Source organism: Symphalangus syndactylus, chromosome 8, assembly GCF_028878055.3.
Source record: "Symphalangus syndactylus isolate Jambi chromosome 8, NHGRI_mSymSyn1-v2.1_pri, whole genome shotgun sequence".
Lineage (NCBI taxonomy): Eukaryota > Metazoa > Chordata > Mammalia > Primates > Hylobatidae > Symphalangus > Symphalangus syndactylus.
This window is the reverse complement of record NC_072430.2, coordinates 61,605,791-61,632,794: the sequence shown is the minus strand read 5'-3', so window position 1 is coordinate 61,632,794 and position 27,004 is coordinate 61,605,791. Positions and strand designations below refer to the sequence as shown.

The 27,004-nt window shown below is 34.5% G+C and overlaps 1 protein-coding gene across 31 annotated transcripts in view; it reads left to right on the top strand.

The window, feature by feature from the left end:
* KTN1 (kinectin 1) overlaps positions 1 to 27,004 on the top strand; it is a 105,168-nt gene that overhangs the window by 61,552 nt on the left and 16,612 nt on the right. For 7 of the 31 annotated variants that reach the window (XM_063645553.1, XM_063645550.1, XM_055289276.2 and 4 more), the window contains 17 exons: positions 364 to 432; positions 5,492 to 5,526; positions 6,538 to 6,628; positions 7,299 to 7,367; positions 8,288 to 8,325; positions 8,831 to 8,921; positions 9,070 to 9,138; positions 10,397 to 10,434; positions 11,349 to 11,439; positions 11,516 to 11,584; positions 12,048 to 12,085; positions 14,556 to 14,646; positions 17,054 to 17,122; positions 18,176 to 18,213; positions 20,024 to 20,114; positions 22,446 to 22,532; positions 25,726 to 25,815. In XM_063645553.1, the coding sequence (XP_063501623.1) occupies positions 364 to 432; positions 5,492 to 5,526; positions 6,538 to 6,628; positions 7,299 to 7,367; positions 8,288 to 8,325; positions 8,831 to 8,921; positions 9,070 to 9,138; positions 10,397 to 10,434; positions 11,349 to 11,439; positions 11,516 to 11,584; positions 12,048 to 12,085; positions 14,556 to 14,646; positions 17,054 to 17,122; positions 18,176 to 18,213; positions 20,024 to 20,114; positions 22,446 to 22,532; positions 25,726 to 25,815 (1,164 nt within the window). Of the gene's footprint in view, positions 1 to 363; positions 433 to 5,491; positions 5,527 to 6,537; positions 6,629 to 7,298; positions 7,368 to 8,287; positions 8,326 to 8,830; positions 8,922 to 9,069; positions 9,139 to 10,396; positions 10,435 to 11,348; positions 11,440 to 11,515; positions 11,585 to 12,047; positions 12,086 to 14,555; positions 14,647 to 17,053; positions 17,123 to 18,175; positions 18,214 to 20,023; positions 20,115 to 22,445; positions 22,536 to 25,725; positions 25,816 to 27,004 lie in introns of all 31 variants that reach the window. The other 24 variants (XM_063645558.1, XM_063645555.1, XM_055289284.2 and 21 more) reach the window with 7 other exon arrangements.

The window sequence follows — 27,004 nt, the reverse complement described above, 5'->3', positions numbered from 1 at the left end:
TTATTAGGGGACTTATGCAAACCATGAATTTTATCTTAGACTTTCCCCCTAGATTATCTGTTCTTTTAGTAGAGCTTAGAGATTTATTTTTGGCCCCCAATGTTTCCTCAGCTGATAGTTTCTATTTGGGACCGTCTTATTTGTCTCCACTGTTGCTGTAGTTCTAGTTTCTGGTATGGTCAACCAAGTGCTAGGGTGCATCTCTCTGTCCAGTGAAATTTGAATTATGTCAGTGTATAATTCACCTGTCACTTTGAGAACTGAAAGCTGAGATAAAGGTTTGATTGTTCAAAAACCCATTCAAATGATTGCTTTATTATCTTTTTTCTTAATAAAACAGTAAATTGAGATTCTTTCTTCCAGATTCTAAATGACCAAAACAAAGCATTAAAATCAGAAGTTCAGAAGCTACAGACTCTTGTTTCTGAACAGGTAAGGCTTTTCCTAAATTACAAAGTAGAAATACTTGATATATAACAAGATCTGGTTCTTCTTATTTAGGTACCAAATTACTGATTGAGAAATTTTGCTTAAGCTTAGATATATCTGTTACTGCCTTTCTATTCATCCTGTATCTAAATTCAGGAAATTTATTCTCCCTAAGATGAAGCTAATGCCTATCTGCTCAAAAGCACATTCCAGGAAAACAAAAACGTGTAATAGGATGCATAAAAATAATTTAAGCCATTTTGATACATTTGACTTTCAGAATAAATGTCCTGCCTTAGACTTGGAGCCTCAGCTTTTTCTTTTAGGGAGCATGGTGTCTTTAAAGGTTGAAACTTATTACTAGCACTTAAAAGCAGTGTGATGCTGATCAAATAGCTTAACCTTTGTGACACCTCTCATTCTAAGCCTTTCACATGGAGATTATATTATATTTACACAATAAAGTTGTTAGATTTGAAAGGAGAAGCTTATGTATGGTGCCTAGCCTAGTGCTTTGTTTATGGCAGGTATCTAAACCTTAATTCTTTTCCCTTAGAGTGTTTATTTTATCTATCTCATCTCCATCCCCTGCCACCGTCACTATTCATTTTATATTTATAGCAAGGCATCAAAACTATAGCAGCTTTGAATAAGCATGGTTCCATAAATTAGAGCCCAATGGTATCTGTTCTCTGCCTATTCCTAAGTGCTGCCTTCATACTCTTCTTCTACGCAGCTCTTACAATTTATTAATAAAACACAAACTCTTGATGACACATTAGAATAGAAGGTTTGCGTTTGTTCCTAATATTAAGTTTTTGGATTGTACTTTTATTGGAAGCTGAAATGTAAAGCTATTGCAAATGATAGCACTTCTTTAGCAAATGCATGCATTCTTTCATTTATTTTAAAATTTACATTTATGCAGATACTGAGCTGGTGTAAGTAGCTGTGCCTCTGGAAGTATTTTGTTAACTTGTCAAGAAATAATCCATTTATTCTACCTCCCCATATGATATTAAGTGCATTATTACCTAGTCTTACTACTTACTTTGTATTTACTTTACCCTTGTAAACTAAAGGTAATAGAGGAGACAATGCTGAAGAGATGATATTTAGTTTAAATGGCTTTTAAGGCTTATTCTTTTCTTTTTTTTTTTTTTCTTCTTGAGACAGAGTCTTCCTCTGTTTCCCAGGCTGGAGTTCAGTAGCACTATCTTGGCTCACTGTATCCTCCACCTCCCAGGTTAAAGCCATTCTCATGCCTCAGTCTCCTGAGTAGCTGGGACTACAGGCATATGCCACCATGCTCCGCTAATTTTTGTATTTTTAGCAGAGACGGGATTTTGCAATATTAGCCAGGCTGGTCTTGAACTTCTGGCCTTAAGTGATCTGCCTGCCTCGGCCTCCCAAAGTGCTGAGATTACAGATGTGAGCCACTGTGCCCAGCTAAGGCTTATTCTTGTCTTATTTCCTTTTCTGGTATAGCTTACAAAAAAGATATGATATCAATTATAAGATTTCTCTCCCCCCACCCTCCCTTACCATCTCTGAAATAAGAATGTATCTTGTAGTCTCTGGTTACAGTTTAGTTGTTTAGCTGGCAACATTTTTAATTTTTACTGTTAAATAGCAGTGGTGAGATATAACATTGGTGACTTGGATTAGATAAAATGTATAGATTTTTGTGTGTGTGTTCTTACTTGGAAAAGCAGAGTATAGTTTCTGTGTGTTAGTTACCAGAGATTTTTGAAATGCTGATAGCAGTGTGTGAAGTTTTAACCTTTCTAAAATTAACTTCATGGAGGTAAAACAAATGCTTAGAAACTTCTGAAACTGTGCTAGAATTCTTGTATTCTGGTAGTATCCAGGTGCTGGCAACTCTAATTAAATAGAAAACTTTTGTTCTTTGCTAAAAATGGTATTTTCCATCATTAGATAAAAGTAAAACCACCAGCCTTAAATTTTTCTTTTCCTTTGAAATCATATAATACCTTGAGAAATGCCATTGTAATACCTTATGTAAAATTCCCAATCATATTTATGAAAGTTAATATTATTGCTATCTTATTAAATCAGCCTTTTATTATAATGTTTCTGCGTACTTTTAGATGTTCTGTTAAAGTGACAACTTTTAGTATGAGATGTGCTTTTGTTATGAAGAATAATTAATTCACAGGATAAAATTTTACAGCCACATTTTTTGAATTATTTAAAAGAATTATTTGATAAGGGGGAAACTCATTTTGTGATACTAATTTAAGATCTGTTGGGTAATTCTTAGAATTGTTCTTCTGACTCTGAAAGCTTTTTATTAATAGTCTAGAAAGCGTATGACTGAGGTTTTGGTTATAGTTGTGACTTCTTTCATCTTGGCAGACAAAGAATCATTTTTGTGGCATTTCCTCTAGTCTTTTATTGTTGTTGCTAGTGAAAGAAGAGAAAAGATTGGTATAATCTCAATTTCTGTCATTTCCACTTTTCTTTAACCCCTTTCTATCCCACAGTAAGAATTCCAAGTGACAGTTGAGAGATTGAACAGTTTAGTTATGTAAAAATTTCAGTCCATTTACCCCATGGATTTTTATTCTGGAGGAAAAGATTGAGCGTATGAAAGCAGAAACCAATAATGGTGCCAAGTTTTGTTTCTTCAGGTGTAGGAAGCAGAAAGACAACAGGTACAGGTACCAAGTAAGTTAACCTGTTGATACCCTAAAGGAGGGAAGGCTGCATTTGGATTTAGGCTTGCAGATGGTCAGATAATGCAAATAAGTCATTTACTAGTATTTCATTTACTCAGAATAAGACTTTTTTTTTTTTTTTTTTTTTTTGCACATTCTGACTTTTAGTGAAGGAGCAGCATGACTTCTTTATTCTTATTCCAGTAGATTTTTAAGATTCAGTGATCAAGATTATTAAGTAAAAACTATAAGAGTTTCTTCTTTTTGCCCTGCTGTGTTGTTAAATTGTATTGCAGAAGAATTTATTGTATATGGTATAGTTTTGGAAATCATCTAGGGGAGGAAACAGTAGGATTGGATTAAACCAATAAAGTATGAAGTAAAGTAAAAATGTTGGAGGAGATGCAAACTAAGCTGGGTCAGTTTTATGCAATAGAGTATTTGATGAGCTGGAGACCAAGAATACTTTCTAAACTGGAACTTCATTAAAAAAAATTCATCAAATACTTATTTACTAGTTGAGTATATGCTAGGTACTTAGCTACATGCTGAGGTTACAGAGATGAATGAGACTTGATTCTTGCCCTCCTAATATGGAGATAGATGTGTTAAACAGAAAGTTATGGTGAATGAAGTTTCTGAACTCTGTGTACAGGTTTAGAGGAAGAGATAATGCATTCTATTAATATTTGAAGGAGATTGGGAGGTAACACAGGGAACAACTAAACCTGATTTTGAAAAATGAGCATGAATTTGCCAAAGAGCTAAGAGGCAGTCCAGGCTGAGGGAATACAGTGTTCAAAGACATGACAGTGTGGCAAGATTGGCATATTCAGAGTATTGGTATATTGCAGAAGTACAAAATACAGGAAGGATGTAAGGAGTAGAGAAAGATTTGCTAAGACCTAATTATGAAGGGCTTTGTATGCTGTGTGAGAACCATGAACCTGATGCAGCATGTGGGTAAGCCACTAAAGAGTGTTGCAAGGATAAATGAGCATTTAGCCTAACATTTTAGAAAGAATACTCTGGTAGGTAGGAGTAACTAAAGGTACAATACAGTAAATGGTTAAGGTGCAGGTAACTTAGACTTAATAGTGTTATATCTTTTTGTGTGATGGCATTCATTGAAAATAAAGATGGACGAAAACCATCTTCATGAATGATTTAAAGGCTTAATGCATGATTTGTTTTTCATAGTATAAACCTGATTTAATGTACTTTTGACAACTCCTATTTCCCTTCTCATGTTTGAATTATTTTTTCCCACTGGGAAGTTTTTTCCTGTGCCTCCTACAAAACAATTCTTATGAACTAGAAGCAGAGAGAAGAATTAGGGTATTATGATATTTGAGATGACTAAGCTGAGGGCCTAAACTTAGGCATTAAAGAGAAGGGTTTAATTTCATAAATATGTACAGAGTGGAATTTTAGGACTTGGATAGGGCAATGGAAAAATTAATATCATTTGTGAAAAATGATTGTAATAAGATTGGGAAAAGCAAAAATGATTGGGAAAAAAAGTAAGAAACTAGCAAGATTGGGAAAGGGGTGCACAGAAGAGAATGTTCTAGGAGAAAGACCCTAAATCTCTTTGGTCAGGCTTCTTGGCTGTCTGAAGATAAGAGAAATAGTGAGGGAGAAATCCCACTTTGGACATAAGATAAATTTTAACACTGGGGACTTATGTGTGTACCAGGGGAAGAAGTTTCAAAGGGGACTCACCTTACATGTCATGTTCTAATGCTTTATAAAGAGAATGTATTCCTGTTGCTTTTGCAATTTACAATCAGTTTTAAAACATTTTATATCTTGATCTGGTTGGTAGTTACATAATATCTATCTACCAAAATTCACTGAGCTGTGAACAGGATTTGTGCACTTGTCTATGTAAATGTAACACCTTAGTATAGAAAAAAAATCAATTAAAAGAGCCCCTGTTTGTCTGTCTTTCTTTCCTTTTCTTTCTTTCTCTCTTTCTCTTTCCTTCTCTTTTCTTCTTTTCTTTCCTTTTTTTTTGGACTTGCGAGGTCTTAGAGTCTGGATTCTTTGTATTTGAAGAATTGAATTAATGTAAAGGAAGTGTGAGGCAGATTGTCTTAAGGTTATCTTTCCTAGTGATTAAGATTTTTTTCATAAGATACTAATTCATTTTGCCAGCCCATTTTACACTACTACTTTTTCTGTGTCTTGTGTAGATGTATCTCTTTGTTTTGTGTTTTCTGAATTCTTTCGTTATCCAGTCTTCAGATAAGTTATTGTCCTAAATTTTGTATCTATTTAATAACCCTAAACAATTTTCACAGAATTACATTTCTCATCTGGTTTTACTTCATGCAAATTTGATAAAGTTAAACTTTTTTTGGTGATTTTTATTTTAGCCTAATAAAGATGTTGTGGAACAACTGGAAAAATGGTAAGAGTTTAGTTTTCTTTTTATGTTTTGATGAGTTGCTTCTACCAAATTAACTACATTAATTACAGTTTTAAAATTCTCTTTAAACTTTGTAATGGAAGAAAATGTAGTATGCTGTCGATTTGGACTTACATTAACATTGGTGGGTTTCATGTGTGGCAGTAATTTTACTTGTTGAGGCTAGCATGTAAGCATGAATTACTTGAGTACGTTTTACTTGTAAAGAGGAAGTATCCTCAGACCATGATCAAAGATCCCTAGAAACCTTTCTAGAATTAAAAGTTTGTAAGAAATGATGGACAAAGGAGTTGATCCATTTAAAATGATTAGAAATAATATAATTAACTGGCCGGGCGTGGTGGCTCACACCTGTAATCCCAGCACTTTGGGAGGCTGAGGCGGGTGGATCACCTGTGAGGTCAGGGGTTCAAAACCAACCTGGCCAACATGGCAAACCCTGTTTATACCAAATATACAAAATTAGCCAGGCATGGTGGCGCATGCCTGTAATCCCAGCTACTTGGGAGGCTGAGGCAGGAGAATCGCTTGAACATGGGAGGCAGAGGTTGCAGTGAGCCGAAATCGCACCATTGCACTCCAGCCTGGGCGACAAGAGTGAAACTCTGTCTCAAAAAACAAACAAACAAACAAAAAAACAACCAGGCGTGGTGGCTGACGCCTGTAATCCCCAGCACTTTGGGAGGCCAAGGCGGGTGGATCACGAGGTCAGGATATCGAGACCATCCTGGCTAACACGGTGAAACCCCGTCTCTACTAAAAATACAAAAAATTAGCCGGGCGTGGTGGCGGGCGCCTGTAGTCCCAGCTACTCGGGAGGCTGAGGCAGGAGAATGACGTGAACCCAGGAGGCGGAGCTTGCAGTGAACCGAGATTGCACCACTGCACTCCAGCCTGGGCGACAGAGCGAGACTCCGTCTCAGAAAAAAAACAAAAAAAAATCATTAACCTTGAAAAATAGTTAATACATGTGTTACAAATTTATAATTTCAGCATTCAAGAAAAAGATGAGAAGTTAAAGACTGTAGAAGAATTACTTGAAACTGGACTTATTCAGGTGGCAACTAAAGAGGAGGAGCTGAATGTAAAGCATTTTGTAGTTTTGTTTTCCTTGTGATTATTCAGTAACATAAAAGGATTTCACTGTAATTTGTGTAAGGTTTTTCCCATAGATCTTAAACTTAATAGTACCTCTCACATTTATAAATTTATATAATGCTTCTTTTTATTAAAGGTTTTTTAGAAGTTAAAAATGCATAACATTGACTGCCTTAATGAGGTAGATACTATTGTTATAGTTTGTCAGTTTCCCCACTTGCACCCTAATTATAACCAAATGATAACTAGCAGACTTAATTCATGAAATGGTACTGGAGGCCAGAGAAGAGATTGCCATTTTATTTTATGGTTGTCATTAGCTTTAACTAACTTGATTGGGAAAAGGTTGCTGGAAGAAGTAAGTTAAAAGATGTATTTGAATTTAGGGAGAGGAGTAGCTTAACTAACAAGTGGTATACTGTGTATTTTTGAGGTTGTCCAGATATGAGTAGAAATATATGTGGGTGTAATTGAGTTAAAAATTTGTTTGGGTAGCTATAGAAGTTACAGAATTATAGACATGGAAAAAAGTGAGAGTTTTGGGCCTTCCAGAGTGGAAAAGAAGCAGCTAAAGAAATGAGAAACTAATGTATTTTGAAGCTAGCTGTATATTTCAGAGAGTAAAAGCATGTTTTGCTTATGTGTCTTTGAAAAAGGCAATAAGAACAGAAAATTCATCTCTGACAAAAGAAGTTCAAGACTTAAAAGCTAAGCAAAATGATCAGGTAATGTAGTAAATTTTTACAACTGTTCTTTGTCTCTGTGTTTTTTGTTTGTTTGTTTTTTTGTTTGTTTTTAAATTAAAAGAAACGGGGTTTTGCTCTTTTGCCCAGGCTGGAGTGCAGTGGTACAATCATAACTCACTGTAACCTCGAACTCCTGGGCTCAACCAATAACTCCTCCCTCAGTCTTCTAAGTAGCTAGGACTATAGGCTCATGCCACAATGCTCGGCTTTTATTTTATTCTTTTTGTAGAGATAGGGTCTCGACATGTTGTCCAGACTGGTCACAAACTCCTGGCCTCAAGTGGTCCTCCCACCTTAGCTTCCTAAAGTGTTGGAATTATAGGCATGAGGCACTGTGCCCAGCCCATTCTCTTTTAAACAGTGGGCAAACTGTTGCATAAAAACAAGTCTGTTGTTTCTCTTCCTCCAGGTTGGAGTATGTCAATTATAGTTTTAATTTATAAATGATAATCAGTAATAGAGGCTGCAATTTAATACTGATTGTATGCCAGGTACTGTGACAAATACTCCAGATAGGGTGCCATTGCCTCTTACTAGAGTGATATAAAGGTTCTAAGTATACAAATATAAAGCAAGACTCTAGTAAAAGAGGCTGCCTGAAATTAGGCAGTTTCTTAGTTGTATTTTCTCTATGGTTGGAATTATTGATTAAATAATTTTAATATTTATCTAATGATTTTTTTCTTTTGGCATATTTATAAGTGACCTTAAAGCTCCCTATGTTCAAAATGCTATTTGTTGTCATTATTATGACATTAGAAAAGTCTCGAAAGAATGCCTGGGCTTTTCCCATTTGGATTTTGATTGTAGTGGAAAATCTAAGGATAGTGTGCATTTCTGTTTCTGACCCATTTCTATTTTGAACAAATTACTAAGTAGGATACTTTTCCTATTTGCAGGTTTCTTTTGCCTCTCTAGTTGAAGAACTTAAGAAAGTGTAAGTGATAACATTATTATAAACTGATTTTTCTTCTTTGGTCCGTTTTTTTGTGTGTGTGCTCAGAAATCTAGTTTTATTGTGCAGTTGGGACAGCTGATGTATGTTTAACTTTCACTCTAGAATTTTTCTTGATGGAATAAGAGAACTTAGCTGTGCTTTCCCAAATACAGTATAATTAAAAAATATATATATATATTTCCAGAGGGTGGGAGTCAGTATAGTTGAATGGAACTTGATTCTCCTTTGTGTTCCTCAGGGTACAAATCCTATATTTCTGATGTACTTCTGAAGCACTTAACTGACTTCTTGTGTGCATAGGCTTCAGCTGTCTGTTAGGAGGAGCTTTATGTTCACCCTGGCCATTCTACAAAGACATGTTGCTATTTTATTTAAAATGGGAAAGGGTTGATTTGGAGAGCCATTTCATTATTTGGTGCTATTTTTATATCTTGGTGGGTCTTGGTGATTTCTAATCAAATTATACTGCATTTCTTTATTGAAGGATCCACGAGAAAGATGGAAAGATCAAGTCTGTAGAAGAACTTCTGGAGGCAGAACTTCTCAAAGTTGCTAACAAGGAGAAAACTGTTCAGGTATTGGGAGACAGAGAACTGTGTTTTATGTTTTTGTTTATCAACTTTAGTTAATATCATTTAATTTCATGTGTTTGTCTGTGCATTGCATTTTATGTCAATTTCTGTGTTTCCATTGTCCAATCTTGTCTGTTTTGTCATTGTCAAGGATTTGAAACAGGAAATAAAGGCTCTAAAAGAAGAAATAGGAAATGTCCAGCTTGAAAAGGCTCAACAGGTAAAAATCCCAGAGCCATAGCATGACAGATTTATTAGTTATGTGTTATTTATGAGCTATTTGATTTTTTTCTTGTTACTCAGAAAAAACTTTTAGTAGTATGCTGTAAGTATATTGGGTTATGTGCTTTTAATTTTATTTTTTGCCTGATTTGAGAACGTATTCTTGATATTTTAATCTGTATATCTTAAAAATTTTAATTGTTAATGGTTATTTTCTAGAACATTTTTTGTGTTAATGTTTCATTTTAGTTTGCCAATTAAAAATGAAACACGAAACAGTTTGGCAGTTTTTTTAATCCCCCTGCCCCCTTTTAAAAGAAAACTGCATGGACCAAAATGTTACTTGAATATACATTGCTCGATCTCTGCCTTAGAACAAAGTACAAGTTTCATTGGGATTTCAGACGTAGAAGTGATTACTGGAAATTGATGAGTTTTGCTGATTTTAATCTGATAAGGCTTTCGTGAAAAAATGGTGAGATTTCATTGAAGAGATGATTCATTCATCTCATAGATTCATTCAGCAATATTTATTGTCAACGCAGTACCAGTCAAAGCACTGTACTCGTGATTGGTGGATCACTAGCTGGTGATTGGAGATAATGTGTTGAGTGAAACGGGTAGGATGAAAAGATCATACTTTTCTAATATAGATTGAGAGTTCAGGAAAGTCTCCTCCTGAGGAACTGACATCTAAGCCAAGATTCTGAAAGGCCTGTGAGAAGAGAGTGGAGGATAAAAGGTATTATCAGACTGTGTATGATTAAGAAAAAATTAAAAAAGGACATCATAGAGTACTGTTGAGTAGTTGGCCTTGAAAACTGGGATGGAGAAGAGCTCTGATACGGTAGGGAGGTGTGTGGAGAGTTAATATTCTAATTTTCACTACTGTAGAAGTATGGCTGGTCTGAGTGCAGTGGTGTTTACAACTGATTGATCACAACCAGTTGCAGATTTCTTTATTCCTTCTCCATCCCACTGCTTCACTTGACTAGCCTAAAGAAAAAAAGCATCACATTAGTTAGACTTATTATTCATAACTATTTTCCTTGTCCCTCCCCCTTATTGTTTTTAGTTTATTAATTTTCCTGTTATTGGAGTCAAGAGGAGGTAAACTCAAAACACATCTCATTTTGTCGTGAAAAATTCAGCTAGTTTCCTTGTAATTTGAAGTGTACACATTATAAAGACTTATAAAGCTTAATAAGTTAAATTGAAAGGATTATTAATTGATTTTTCTGTCCTTTGTATTTCAGTTATCTATCACTTCCCAAGTTCAGGAGCTTCAGAACTTGTAAGTACCATTTATCTCATTTCCTTTTACTATTTCCTTTTCATGAGTTGAATAGAAGTATAATGAAAATTACAGCTTCTTGATTTCAAGTGGTGTTTTAGAAAATATGAAAATACTGATTATCTCAAAACTCCTAAGGGCCCTAAGTTTCTTATTTGACTTTAACCTGTAAGTTTTTTTGTGGGAGGGAGGTAGGAAGTCTTTTCACGATTTATAACCTGAATATAACCTCAAATTGAGATGTTGCTCTTTGCCTATTTTAATAGCCCTGTGAAATTGATATCTTTCACATCCAGATCAATTGTAGTAAGTTTTCCAAATTTGTTTGTATTGACTTAAACAAGGTGATACAGGGTAGAGGTAGAGCTAAACTAACTTACTCATATCTGGATATTCAGTGGTAGAATGGTTTTCCTTAATCATCCTATGCTTCCTGATTGGATTGTCTCCAAAATCTTATATGCTTTTTTTTTTTTTTTTGAGATGGAGTCTCGCTCTGTCGCCCAGGCTGGAGTGCAGTGTCACGATCTCGGCTCACTGCAACCTCCACCTCCCGGGTTCAAGTGATTGTCTTGCCTCAGCCTCCCGAGTAGCTGGGACTACAGGCGTGTACCACCACGCCTGGCTAATTTTTTTTGTATTTTTAGTAGAGACGGGGTTTCACCGTGTTAGCCAGGATGGTCTTGATCTCCTGACCTTGTGATCCGCCCATCTCGGCCTCCCAAAGTGTTGGGATTACAGGCGTGAGCCACTGCGCCTAGCCTTGTATGCCTTTATACTTGATAAGTTTTAGTTGAGTTTAATCAGCTGGACTGTGAGTACTACCCAAAATATACTTTTTTCAGTGTCTAAGATTTTTGCTTTTTATGGTCATGTAACATTTTCATTTAGAGTTCTGATTAATTTATTATCAGATTAAAAGGAAAAGAGGAACAGATGAATACCATGAAGGCTGTTTTAGAAGAGAAAGAGAAAGACCTAGCCAATACAGGGAAGTGGTTACAGGTGAGAAATTTAAAACAATAAAAAATAGCCTTTTTATACTTGACTATCAATTTAATTTAAACCTATTCTTTTTAAGGATCTTCAAGAAGAAAATGAATCTTTAAAAGCACATGTTCAGGAAGTAGCACAACGTAACTTGAAACAGGTATAGTATAAACAAATTACCAACATGTTACATAAGGAATGAGAAATCTTTGTTTAAGGTATTAGAAAGTAAAGATGTTAATATGTTCTGAGTTTCTTTGCCAGAAAAATTATGTTGTACCATAGTTTTGTTGTTGTTTAAGTAAGTTAACTTTTATTTCTGGCAAGTCATACTTAACTGTTTAATCTGTCAACCTGAGCCTACAAGCATTTCCTTATCTCTACCTTTTCAAATAGACTCTTAGTTCATCCTTAACTATCTGTTGAAAGTATTAGTCTTTAATCTTTTAATAAGTATTAAAAATTATTTAATAAAACTCATTCTGTCCTTGCTTTATAAATGACTCAATCTTAAATTTACTGCATATAATTACGTTTTTGTTTTTATTGGTGGGTGATTCCGTATATATGTTGTAGCACCTTTTTTTTAATGTTAGCATTAAAAATATGATTCTGTTTCTCAGGCCTGTTCTGCATCACAGTTTGAAGAACTTGAGATTGTGTAAGTATGCTTTAAGACCACATTTTGAAGAGAAACAAACATCTCATTATTTTCCAGAATGTGCTTGAATATAATGATGGGTTTCCTGTACATCATTAACTTTATTGTTAAGTGGAAATTGTAATTCCAGAGGCAAATAGGCTAAGTCTCTGTTGGGTAAAATAAAGGTTATTTAAATGCTTTCAGATACCTGGAGACTTTATCCTTTCCAAATCCATCAAACCCATTTTTTCAATTATTCTTTCCTCAAATACAGACTGGTTTTAAGTTATTTTTTAAAACAAAGTATGCAATTATTATAGAGATTAAACTTATTTCAAATGAAAATTAGTATTTGAATTAGATGTTAGTAATATCTCTGAATTAACCGGAAGATAATCTTAGCCATAATCTTGATAATGAATTTTAAACCTTTCTGTAATTTTAATTATTTATAGGGAAAATGGAACTTGTCATATTATCCTGTGCTGAATAGGAAAACTGAATCTAGTCAGCATAAGAGTTGTCAGTTTCTGTAGATATTAATCTTAGAAAATGTTTTATTCTAGAGAGTCTGTTGTCTTAAGCTATAGCAGGTTACAATGGTGAGAAAGGGTATCTGGACCTGATCTTTTTGGCCCCCTTTAAAATTGCTTTTAACAAATTTTTCTTGGTGATACCATTACTCTTTATTGATATTTGTTTTAAAGAAGTGCCCCCTTTTAAACTGTGAAGATATTGAGGATATTTTTTAGGTTATTATCTTTCTAAAAACAAGGGAGATTTCTCTGTTCTTGGAAGATTACTTGTTTGTACAATTATTGTTTGTCTTTTGGCTATGGTGTAACTGTCGAGGTGCTTATCTCTTATTTGCTTGGAAAGCTTAGGGGCGCATTTCTGGCCTGTTTATAGTAGGGATATGTAGACCATTAAAGTAGGTAATTTTAGGTATATTTCTGCCTTACATTTTTTTTTTTTTGCCATTTTCTTTTCTAAATTAATAGATTTTATTTTTTGTGTTGGAGCAGTTTTTATATTTATAGGAAAAAATGAGAGAGAAATACAGTTTCCGTATACTCTAACCAATTCTCTCTATTAACATCTTGCATTAGCATGGTACATTTGTTACAAGTGATGAGCCAATAGCAGTACATTGTTATGGTTGTTATTAACTGAAGTTCATAGTTTCCATTAGGATCACTCTCTGTGGGTTTTAACATGTATAATGACATGTATCCATCATTACAGTATCATACAAAACAGTTTTACTGCCTTAAAAATCTCCTGTGTCCTACCTGTGCATCCATCCTCCCTTCCTCCACACCCCTGCAGCACCCCCCCGCCAACCAATGATCTTACTGTCTTCAGAGTTTTACCTTTTCCAGAATATCATAGTTGAAATCATACAGTATATGGCTTTTCTGGATTGGCTCTTTTCTTTTTTTTTTGGGACAGAGTCTTTCTCTGTGGCCTAGGCTGGCGTACATGGAGTGCAGGGCTGTGATCATGGCTCACTGCAGCCAGGACATCCTGGGCTCAAGGAATCCTCCCACCTCAGCCTTTCGAGTAGCTGGGACTACAGGCACATGCCACCATGGCTGGCTAATTTTTTAGAAACAGAGTCTCCCTGTGTTGCCCAGTCTGGTCTTGATCTCCTGGGCTTGAATGATCCTCCCACCTTGGCCTCCCAAAATGCTGGGATTACAGGCGTGAGCCACCATGCTCAGCCTTGGATTGTCTTCTTTTACTTAGCAATATGCGTTTAGGTTTTTCTCTTTTTATATATTTATCTCACTCTTCATGTATGCTGTTTTGTCATTTTTTTCATATAGATTTATAAGCATCTTGAAATTCTAGATCCAGGTGCGGTAAAAATAAGTGTTCAGCTCAACGAATACTTGAGACTCTATTATGTGCTTTCTGGCATTGGGAATACCGAAATGGATAAGATTTCCTATCCTGAGGAAACAGATAGTTAAACAGATCATTTTGATGGTGGTGTTATACTAGAGGTCTATTGCTTAGGATGACCAGGGCAATTGAGATTCACTTGGGCTAGATAGAGTAAGATTTACATCAGCATTGGGTAAGGGAAAAACAGATTATCCATAGCATCTCTTAAATACAAAGGTTAGACATATTTTGTAATTTCCAGGGTCAACAAATGATGACTAGGATTCTTGGGGGCAAAACTCCTTGCTTTTGAAGTGGTAATTTTTGCAACAATTTGATAAAATATAGTTTTGTTCTTAGTTTTTGTTTCAGAGTTTCTTCCTAGGTAAAGCCACATTTGCTTAAGAAATGTTAAGTATGAGTGAGTAGAATGATCCTAGAAATATCTTTTAAAACAAACTTCTAAGTTGATATAATATGGGGGGAAAAAGCTGGTATGTATTGTTTCTGCCATCTTTTTTCTGAGGGGTGATGTTGGAATCTGGTTTTCCTTTTTTATATACTTCAGTAAATGCAGATCTTTGTAAAAAAATTCTAGGTTGAAAGAAAAGGAAAATGAATTGAAGAGGTTAGAAGCCATGCTAAAAGAGAGGGAGAGTGATCTTTCTAGCAAAACAAAGCTGTTACAGGTGAATATGGTGACTTAAAATTAATTATTTTGTAAATTACTGTCTTTGCATGCTTTAGAATAATTTTTAACTGCTGCCAAAAAATAGAGTACAGAATGAGTCTCCCTCCCACCCAGATACTAGGTCTCATTATTGACATATTTTTTGAGTAAGTACCCATGCATAAAATGTGTGTATGTATGTATACTTGTTTATTAAATACTCTGTTGAACTATACTAACTTGTATATTTTGCTTTCTTCACAATTAACGGTGTTTTCAAGATCTTTCCATATAAAGCACATTTCTGCCCTAACTTTTAATAGTTTTATGATATTGGATGGTTATATCATCTTTTTTAATTTTAATTTTTATTTTTGAGACAGAGTCTTGCTGTGTTGCTCAGGCTGGAGTACAGTGGCATGATCTTGGCTCACTGCAACCTCCGCCTCCTGGGTTCAAGCGATTCTCCTTGCCTTAGCCTCTAGAGTAGCTGGGACTACAGGCATGCACCACTATGCCCAGCTAATTTTTGTATTTTTTAGTAGAGATGGGGTTTCAGCTGTTGGCCAGGCTGGTCTTGAACTCCTGACCTCAGATGATCCGCCCACCTCGGCCTCCCAAAGTGCTGAGATTATAGGTGTGAGCCACCGCACCCAGCATATTATCATTTATATAACCAATCCCAGTTGATGGATACCTAGATTATTTAGGGCTGTTTTTTCTGCACAAACAATGCAGCAGTGAATATCCTTGCACATGTTTTGAATACTTTTACTAGTGTATCTGTATCCTAGAAGTGAAATTCTGGATCAAGGCTTACGTAGGTTTTTTGTTTGTTGAAAGAGATAGTTAAATAGAAAATCAGTATCTTACCTTCATGCAGTTAGTATTCAAAGTACTTACAGAACATTGATTTGAAGTGATAGCAAATGTGTAGATGCCTACATTGTCTTGGATTAATCTTGCTCACATTACATGCTTCAAGGTTTGAGTCTGTCACATTCCTTCTCCCTCTCATGTAGGTTCATTTTAAATTTTGTTAGACAATGCTAGATAGACCTCCAAAAAGTGTTTTCACTAATTGACACTCTCACCAACTATGGGCCATTTCACCTTCTTCATTTCCAACATTGACAAGGATAAAAAATTTTGATATTATACTTGAAAGATGGTAAGATTATTTTTAATTTGCATTTGACTGTGAGAGAAGTTAAGCATTTTTCATACGTTCAAGCCATTTTTATTTGAATTGTCCTTTAATTTTTCCCACATTTTTTCCACTGGTTTGACTTATTTTTTACTAATTTGTAAGATCCTTTTTATGTAATAAGGGAAATTAAATAACCTTTTGTTATTATACGAAGTGATTTATTTTCCCCATTTTTTCTTCTGACTTCATTTGTGTTTTTCCCATTTTTGGGAAATTTGAAACTTTTATGTACTCAAGTAATTTCCAGAGTTTTAAGTCTCGGGAAGAAAGGTATCTGTCTACGATCATAAAAATATATTTGGCTCGGTGTGGTAATTCACAGTAGTAATCCCAGCACCTTGGGAGGCTGAGGCAAGTGCATCTCTTGAGGTCAGGGGTTTGAGACCAAGCATGGCCAACATGGTGAAACCCCGACTCTACTAAAAAAATACAAAAATTAGCTGGGCATGGTGGCAGGTGCCTGTAGTCCCAGATACTCAGGAAGCTGAGACAGGAGAATCACTTGAACCCGGGAGGCAGAGGCTGCAGTGAGCCAAGATCACACCACCGCACTCCAGCCTGGGTAACACAGCAAGACTCCCATCTTTAAAAATAAAAAAACTACGTTTTCTTCTAATATGTTTATAATTCTTTTTATTTGTTTGTTTGTTTAGCTTATTTAGTGTAACTTAGTAAGCTGTAACAATAACATTGTAACCATTAAAAAGAGAAGGCTAGCCACATTATTAAATAATCCATTATAACAATAGTGATTGTGTTCCCCAGGGGACATTTGTCAATATCTGAAGACATTTTTGGTTGTCACAGCTGGGGCCGGGGAGGGTGCTGGGGCATCTAGTGGATGGGTGCCATGGATGCTTCTAAATGTCGAGCAGTGCATGGGATAAAACCCCCACAACAAAGAAAAATATCAAGCCCAAAATATTACTAGAGTTGAGGTTGATTTGAAATGTCACTTCATACTAAATTCTTAGAGCTATTTGGGTATATTTGTGGATTCTATTTTGTTCCATTGAGACATGCAAACTCCGCAGCTAGTACTAATATAAATGCTCTAATTTCATCGTATGTTTTAATAAAGAGCTTATTACACCCTTTAAAATTATTGCTATTTTGGAATTTTTCTAGCTTGTATGATATGTTTCTAGCTTGTATGATCTAAGTTTATGTGGAAAAAATCTGTTTAGATACTGATGTTTAATTTTTATTTAATTAGGATGTACAAGATGAAAACAAATTGTTTAAGTCCCAAATTGAGCAGCTTAAACAACAAAACTACCAACAGGTAGGTATTATTAGATGTCTTGCCTTTCACTTATGTGGCATAAAAATTATATAACCGTGACATATGAGTATTTTTGCCATTTCTGCATTTTCATTGAGAATGAAGTATGTTTTATGTTTATCAAATTTTATATAAAAGAAAGCAACTTGCTATGTCATATCCAAAGTAAAACAAATCTATAATTTATAAAGTATACACAAATAATATTATTGCCTGTATTCCAGCTCTGTTTTGTATTCATGTGTGTTTTCTGATCCTAGAATTCTTAGCAAGTCAGTTTAAATACTGTAGAAGTTGGCTTAAAGATATGTGTACACACTCTATCTTCCCTCTTCCCAAATGAAATATTAGTAACAGGAGAGAAACTAACAAATGTATCATAAGCGATAGTCTATTACTATTTAAGAGAGGTTTTCAAGTTATAATTCTGCTTGGTAAAAACAAAAATGTGTTTTTATAAAAGATGCTACCCAAAATAGCCTTTAAATTAATTTATGCATGTATATGGATAGACTTGATAGTATTTTGAGAAACAAATGAATTGCAGTCCTTGCAAACAAGAAGCTTGAGAGATTATTGTCACCAAGGAATAAATACCATAAATGAAGGGCTGTGTACCTTTGTATGTTGATGTATAAATAACTTTGTTAAACGTGAGGAAACATAACTTGTCCTAGTTTTTCTTTTGATTTCTGGTATTTTTTTTTTTTTTAACTTAGAAGCTTAACATTTTTATGTAGTCAAATATGAATTGTGCAGTTTGAAAAATGTAAGGTGTGCTTCCATGCACATAGTGGGAAATTGATAAATACTTATTAAATGAAGAGTTCAAGTATGTTGCGACAGTAAAGATTGGATTTAGCATTCAATACATTTTATAGATTTGTACATGTTTTTATTAAAATCACTTGATTAAAGTCAGGGTTACTAGCATATGAAATATATACTATTTTTACTTTTATTGTTTTATTAATTTATATTTGAGAAAAGCTTCAATGTTTTTAAGTCTCCTGAAAAGTTTTGTTCTGAAATAACATTTAACTCTTTTGATAGGCATCTTCTTTTCCCCCTCATGAAGAATTATTAAAAGTGTAAGTAATAAGTTTGATTCACAGTTTATAAAGTAGTAACTATTTTTATGTGATAAACCATTCTCAAATAAGCAATTTAGTGTAACTGCAAATGGCACCCGATTTTTACAATTCTATTTGGATATCTTGAATTGCAGTTTAGAGTTGAGCGGTACCTTTGGCTAAGATGCTTTTTTTTATGGTATTTGGGTTTGAATATTTTGTTGAGGGAGATGTTTGTTTCTGTTTTTTTAGGCATTCAGAAAACATCAAATCAAGTTAAACTATACTTTGCAGGGTTTTCTAAATCACCTTCTATTATCTCAGTTATCTTACTGGGTCTTCTTTCTTCTAGATGTGATTATGTAATTGAATGATGCAAATTTTGGCTTAGCTTCATTTTTTAAATAAATTTTAGGATAAATATGGTAGCTCACACCTGTAATCCCAGCAGTTGGGGAGACTGAGACGGGAGGATCGCTGAGCCCAGGGGTTTGAGATCAGCCTGGGCAACATAGTCAGACCTCGTCTCTACGAAAAGTTTAGAAATTCTGGGTGTGATGGCATGCATCTGTGGGCCCAGCTACTCGGGAGGCTGAAGTGGGAGGATCTTTTTAGCCCAGGAAGTTCGCACCATTGCACTCCAGCCTGGCACCAAGAAAAAAAAACATAGTCTTTATGATTGTCTTTCTTAAGGAGTTTTTTTTTTTTTTTTAACTGATACATTTTTCTTGTTGGCCTGTAATTTTCTCTGTGAGGCTACATTTAAGGTCATTTCACATAAGTTAGTGTGTTTCAACATGTTAAAATGTCAACCACATTAAGTATATTAATAGATGACGTAAGTGATCTATCATCGGGAATATTGCTAATTTTTTTTTTTTTTTAATCTAAATGTTCTTCCATCTTGGTTGGTTTACAGAGTTGCTTGTTTACTAGGTTAGAATTATTGACTATTAAATCGAGTCTTGAGTTTGACTATATAGAGAAAAGGTTGGCAAACGTTTTCTGTAAAGGCCCTGATAGCATTTTAGGCCTGTGGGACACATAGGTCTGTTTTATACATGTGTATATATATGTGTATATGTGTGTACATGTATAAATAAAACAACACTTTAAAAATGTAAAAACAGCTCTTAGTTTGGGGACCTACAAAAACAGACTGTGGAGTGTGCCCATAGCCCTAGTTTGCCAGCCTCTTATATGGACACTGATCCTCAGGGAAGAGCTATTGGTTATTTAACTTTCTACTCCAGCCACTCTCAACTATAACAGAATCAAATTATGAATCTTTGCCATTGCTTTCTGCGTTTCTGGGAAACAGTAGCAGAAAAAAACATGAATGTTGAGATTGGTATGAAAATGGCAAGAAAACACTGAGCTCATTTTAATATACTTTTGTTGTGGGTTAGCCATTTAAAGTTATAACTGATTCATTGCCCTCTGGGGGAAAAAAATATATTTAAGGGACTGCTTCTACATCAGTTTTAACTCCTCTGAAAATAGCTACTGTGTACTGACCCAGGTAAAAATATAAATAGCTACAACAGTTCATATCTTCATAATATGTTTCTTAGGGGATGAGATTTCTCTTTAGCACAAGCCTGAGCATACCATATTAGGTATAAAAACTTGTATTAGAAATCATTTCTGAAATTCATAGGATGGGCTTTGTATGGTAAACAGTAGGTAGACTCTTTAGTTAATGTACTTTTCAAGGTGCTATCTCTTGATATTTTTATTTTGTAGTAGCAAATGTTGATAGGTAGGGATCTAAGTTGTATTACTGTTTACCTAAAATCTTGCTACATGTGTTCATGTTCTGGTTTAGAGTTTCTGAAAGAGAGAAAGAAATAAGTGGTCTCTGGAATGAGTTAGATTCTTTGAAGGATGCCGTTGAACACCAGAGGAAGAAAAACAATGTAAGTAGATCTTTATCAGAATGAAGCTTTTCTTTTTATTACTTTAACACTGAAATATGGTTCAGGAATTTTTTTTTTAATCTACTTTTACTTTAGATTTCTTAATCTTTGTAAGAAAGTACTATTTTCTGTGTGTAGTTTTTTCGGGGGGCAGGGCATTATTGGAGAACAGTTTTTTTTAAGTAAGTGAAAAGATGAATTCTTATAAATATTTAAATGTTGAAGCTATAATTATTATACCTTTAGTTATTTTAAAAAGCTAAAAGTGCAATTGACTTTTTGTTGAACTTTTATTTGGAAAAACATGTTTTTCAGCTTGGTATTTTAAAATCAAAGATATTTCCTCTTAGATTGGGCTGGCCTTTTTGTAAACTACAAGTAATGCCAGTATTCAAACCCATTATACTCAGTAATGAGGTCTTTTGAAAGCCTTCTGGAACCTCCCCCGGCTTTTTTTTTTTTTTTTTTAAAGACAGGGTCTCGCTCTGTTGCCCAGGCTGGAGGTGGCATGAACTTGGCTCACTGCAACCTCAGCCACCTGGGTTCAGGTGATTCTCCTGCCTCACCCTCCCGAGTAGCTGGAACTACAGGTGTGCACCACCATACACAGCTAATGTTTTTAGTATTTTTAGTAGAGGTGGGATTTTACCATGTAGGCCAGGCTGGTCTTGAACTCCTGACCTCAAGTGATCCACCTGCTTTGGCCTCCCAAAGTGCTGGGATTATAGGTGTGAGCCACGGTGCCTGGCCAGAACCTCCCATTTTTAACTGAGAAGTGGTTCAAATTTTGGTAATTAAGTGTGTTAGAGGCTTTAGAACCTGACAACATTTATACTAGAAAGGGAAGGGATAGTGCTTTCAGAAATATGAACCCTAATAACTTACTGAATAAACAAAGAATTCAGTAGAATTTCTTAACTTTTCTCATACCAGAGGGCAACACCTATAAGTAGAGTCCAAGCATTCTTGCTAGAGAAGAAATTTTTGTACACTGTAGTGTGATTGCTAAGACTTGAGCAAGGATAAAATGTTACTGAAATCTAAGGGAGTATTGCTAGTAAATGGATGTGTGTTTTCTATTTTTCAAAGTTTGTGTTAAATTGTTAATTTAACAAGTTGACATTTTCTTGTACCCCTGAGTTTGTCAAAATTAGGTACATGAATTGCCACTTGTGTGTTGGTATAACAGTACTAACAGCATTGCTTAGCCACAAAACTTGAGGCGAACTTGCCGATATACTGCTAACATCTTAACTGTGTTTTATTATTGGAATTCTGAGATGAGGGCATGGTAATGCAGCAGCAGCAGCAGCGCTGGAGACATTGAACCTGTGTGAAAAGAGCCAGGACATTGGAGGCCAGCAGATAGCAGTGTCAGTCTTTCCTTCTAGTTCTGCCACTTCATTTTCTGTGTATACTTGGCTCAGTTTCCTAACTTACTTGAGCTGTGGTTTCCCTATCTATAGAATGGGAATAAATAACTCATGGGGTTGTTGTAACTGTGAGAATTTGTGAACTGCCAAGTACAGTGGTTGGCATATATTAAGTAATAAATGGTGATTATTGGCTTTTTATTTTTGTTGTTGGTTTTTATCTGTTTAGATTTCTCATTCTGAAAAAAAAGACTGAAATATAGCAGATTATATTTGTGAATGAAAGGCTGTTAAAATCCAGATCTCTCAATTTTTAATAACTTCTTTCTCCTCCAAGAGAATCTATTTTATAGCCTTCCAGCCTTCCCCTTTGCTTTGATCAGCTAGCTCATACAATTCATGTAAGGTTGTTTTGTGGCATGACTGTTTGGCCATGCCAAGAAAGACATAGAACACAGTGGGTTACTATGGGATTCCTAGGTAGATTTGAAACATGTTAATTGTATTAAAACATAGAGGAAAAATGTTACACTGCAGTGGAAAGTCCTATGAGTGTTATTGGGCCTCGTTTAAACATCACATGAAAAGCTTTTTGTAATACTTATATATTTGCTCTGTCTTTAATCTTCTAATGTTCAATGTACCTGAAATCATGTATGTATTCTTGGTTTGTGTCTTTACTTTTGAATGCTTTCTTCTTTGTCACATGTGCATAGTAATTATTTTAAAAGCTGGCCTATTTGATATATATACTAAAACATGGAAAGTGGGCATCTTTATTTTCTCATTCAAACTTCTAAACATTGCTTTTTATTTTTTTGCTAATATGCATATTTTCCCATTGAAATAATTTTTCAGTAACCAGCATTTAAATGCAGTGCAAAATACTGATGAAGTAAAAAAACAGAAATCTTTCAATAATGGATAAACTGAAATCATTCTTTCTAAAAATGATTAGGACCTTCGGGAGAAAAACTGGGAAGCAATGGAAGCATTGGCATCAACTGAAAAAATGCTGCAGGACAAAGTGAACAAGACTTCCAAGGTTGTAATGCTAACTCCTAGAAACAATCCACTGAACAGAGAAAATCTGCAGCTTGTCTTAAAATCAGACTAAAGCATTTACTTTTACTGCAATTTAAATATAAAATCTCCTTATCCACATTTATCATCTCTGTCATCTCTGCTTCTTTCATCTACTCCTTGAAACTTTAATTTTGGGCATGCTGATTTGTTGTGATTACCTGATTGGGCTTTGTTGAGCACAACTTTAAGCTGAAGAGTCTCAGAAGACCGATGTTAACCTCTTGTCAGACAATATGCGCCTTTTGGGTTGGTTAAGATAACTTTCATGAAAACTTTGAACCAAAGAAACCTAGGTGAATTAATAAACACATCTGAATATATAGGATGTGCCATAAACTAGGTGTTTTGGAGGGCACACCAAGATGTCTCAGAGAAGGTAGAAAAATGATCAAAGTCTTAAATACAAGAAAGGCATCAACTTTGGGTGTGTTGCTTGGAATGGTTCCTTAGAGGTGGTGGACTGAAACTTCATATATTACTGGCCAACAATGACACATATGGCATGTTTAGATGAAATATTACTATCAAGGGATAATTCTCTTGACCAGAGTATGTAAAGTACTCCTGAAATATATAGCCCCCTCTGTCTTCAGAACAATGGAGGACATTCTCCTTGAGCTCAGGTTGTACCATTGGGTGTGAAGATTTCTAATGAATTGTAATAGAGAAGTTGTTTTTAAAGATTGAGAAAATTGAATCTGCCAGTCCAGTCAAGTATTTTGAAAATTCCTGCCAAGAATAAATGTGAAACAGGGGTATTGAATTTTGCAGATAGGTTAATGAAGGAACCTACATGATTAATTTTAGCACTGTGAAAATATTTTGTGTGCCATGGTACTCTTGAAACTGTAATATAAGTCTTAGTGACACCTGAAGGAATGTTTAAGCATAAAATAGTTCTGTAAATTTTTTTTTTTAGCAAGTATACGTTTGTAGTTACATTTCCTATAGCTTAGTGGATTTGTATTTAACTATATCCCTATTCATCTAACCATAATTTTCAGTAAAGGTTAAATTCGAGATAGCTGAGAGGTATGTTGGGACCAGAGAGTAGGAAAATCTAGGTCAGATAGGACATTTCATTATTATTTCACTGGGAGTGGTTGCAATTGTACAGTCATTTCTGTCAGTGATGAGGGTTTTAGTGTGGTTTCTGGTTGTTTCTATTACTTTGTTTTTGATGGTTAAGAGCCACCTTTTTGGTTTTATTTTGTTAGTGGGACTGGGTATCTGGGTGCTAATCACACCATTCCTACAAGAAGTTACATGCTACTTGCCATAGGCATTTTTGCATTTTATGATTCTAAAAGAAAGAATTTTTGTGCATGAGGCCTTCTTGCATAGCTAAAGATCTACAGAGAATAGAATTGAAAGTCTTCTATATTTCAATGGAATTTAGACAGTCCTTGGATAGCATAGGTGTAAAGGGATGTGATTGACCCAGTGCCACAAATTATGTTGTGATGAAAAGGAACTATGTGAAACACTTTTAGTATTTTAACTAGAAATAAGTTACGGTCAGCTTACCTAAAATGTAAAGAGGATGATATATGCTGTCTTTACAGGATTATTTTTAAAGGCTAAATACTCTTGAGGAGCTACTGAAAGAAACTCTTACACATTTCACTTAAAGATGGTATGCAAATTATAGGTCAGTTTTCAATATTAGATCTTTCCCAGATGTTAAAGTGGAATGGAAATTGCTATCTATAACCAAACTACTATGTCAGATGAAAACTTCTTAGCTAAAATCGTTAATACCAAATAAAAGTAACTTCCCATGTTTGTGGCTCTTGGTTATGTTAGATACTTTGTTCTTTTAGTCAGTCTTTTTTTTTTTCCTTGGAAAGTTTTCAAAAAGCTGTTCCTCAGTGTCTCTTTTCCTAACCAGTTGTCTTTAAAGATTAGTACTTTGGTCAAATGATAAGAATTACCTCTTAATGTCTTTGAAATAGCATTCATTATTTTCCTTATTTTATGCAGTTAGGTGTATTCCTGAAAATTAGTGGACTTCATTGAATTATTGAAAATATCCTATTAAAACACCTATTGTAAAAATACTGCTGCTGATCTTTAACAGCTTTTTGTGTGTATGGAAAATGGCAAAATCTGTAGCTGTTGTGTAAATTTTCATGTGATTAGATTTTCTAAAATTGAAGTGTGTAGACCTTGAATCAGTGATAGATTTCAAATTTCACATATAAATGTTGGGGGAAAGATAGGGTTGAGATGTTTCTAGCTTGCTTGCCTTCTTGTCACCTGTTGAACTTTGTGACTGTTGTTTTTAGATGATTTTCTTGGCTTGGTTTAGATGTGCATTTTTATAGGGGTCTTTTTTTTTTTTAATCTTGTAGAGGTAGTTTGAATGTTAGATTTTTTTTTTTGGTGTGTGATAAGGCATTATCCTAATTTTGACAAACCATGGTTTTGAGTTTATAATTGATATACATTAGACTTGGATTTAATATCAGCAAATTTAGACTTACACATTTGTAATATTTGTAGATTTATAGCAGAGTCCATATACAAGTGTCAGAACTACTTTTTATGATGTGTGGCATTAGTGAAGTAATATGCTATCAGTTGCTCCTTGTTCTTTCATTTTCCCATTTATATCATCCATCAGATTTTGATGGTCCTCCTTGTTTAGCATAAATACTTCACATGACCTTGAAGTTGGAAATAAGAAAGTTACCATTTTAATGCTATAATATTATAGTCCATCAGTGATGCATTTTTTTTAATAGAGATATACCAGCCAATAAACCTCAGTTATGTTCCTCCAATGTGTATTTTCTACTATAGGTAGTTTATAAAGTTTTAGCTATAAGAAATGTTTTTTGTGTGTCTGTTTTTGAATTGTTCCTGGACAGGCAAATCACTTGATTTCTAAATGCCAAGGAAAATGTCCATATTGTCAGATATTGCTAAGGCATTATTTGATATTTAGGATGCTTTAGAGATTTTGCAGATTTTTTCTTATGGGAGCATTTTAATATCTTAAAGTGGGAAATTTTAACATTTGTCAGTATTAAAAATTTTTTTTAACTTTTTCTTCCCTTAGAATTTAAAACACTATAGTTTTTTTCTTTTCTTTTTTTAAAAAAATTCTGTGATCTTGTAAGTTTGATTTGGTTCATCTTCTGCTTTAGGAAAGACAGCAACAGGTGGAAGCTGTTGAGTTGGAGGCTAAAGAAGTTCTCAAAAAATTATTTCCAAAGGTGTCTGTCCCTTCTAATTTGGTAAGACTAATTTATTATTTTTTTTAAATGATGACATTATTCAAGAAAGGTATGAATAAGCAACATCATTTGCACTCCACTTGGTTTCAGTAGAGTGCTGATTTCTTGATCTTTCCCATTGTTAAGCTGGTGCTTTTCAGTAAAGATTAATAACTTGGTTCAAAACTCATTTCTATTTACCTGATACTATTGTTTCTATAAAATTTTATATATGAGACGTTATTTGGAGGATTAGAAACATCATATTTGGGAAAGGTTTTTTAATGCTAATAAAATCAATATGCTAACATTCTTAATGGCTTTATTTAAAACTTAATTTTAAGTGATTGCTTCTTAGTTTTAGCAACACTTCCTTAATGTACTTGATACCATGAACCAGGCTCTTTACATTTTAAAACTCAAGATTTTTGGTCATCTGTTACCTTCTTCAAGCAGAAATCTTACAGATAATAAAGAACAACTTGGTTTACTTGAGGGTAGTACATGTTCTACTTTGCTCAGAGAATTAACAATAATTACTTGAGGGCAGAGAAAGTCAGTGAATGTGCATGTGAGTTTCCTAAAATACAGTGTAGGGTCTTTTTTTTTCTTATTTAATGGAAAACTATTCAACAGTAGAGAGACAAGCATAATGAGGCCTGATGTACCCAACATCTCGGTACATGGCATGCATATAAGCAGTCTTGTTTTACCTCCCACCTTGCACTCCCTAGATTATTTTGAAGGAACTCAAACATCAGAGCATTTCATCTGTAAATATTTCAGTACACATTTCTAAAACGTAAGCATTTCTTTTTAAAAAGTGTGATATTACACTTAAAAATACATTCTTAATTTTGTATAGTATGCATTTCTGCAGTTGTCATATAAATTGTCTATTTTATTAAATAATAACTTATTGTAGTTTGTTTTAATCAGGATCCAAATAAGGTCAGTATGTAACTGGTTTGAGACATCTTTTAGATATTTTTTAATCCACGGGTTCCCCGACTCTTTCTCAGCAACACCCCACCTCCTTTAAAAAAAAAAAAAAAACAAAAACAAAACTTAGTGGTTTCCTATGAAGTTTCCCACAGTTTGGATTTAGTTGACTGCATCCCTGTGGTGTTAGCATGTTCCTCTTTTCTTTATGTATCCTTTATATGTCAAGTCGGTAATCAGGAATCTGATTCCTGGTCAGATTAAGGCT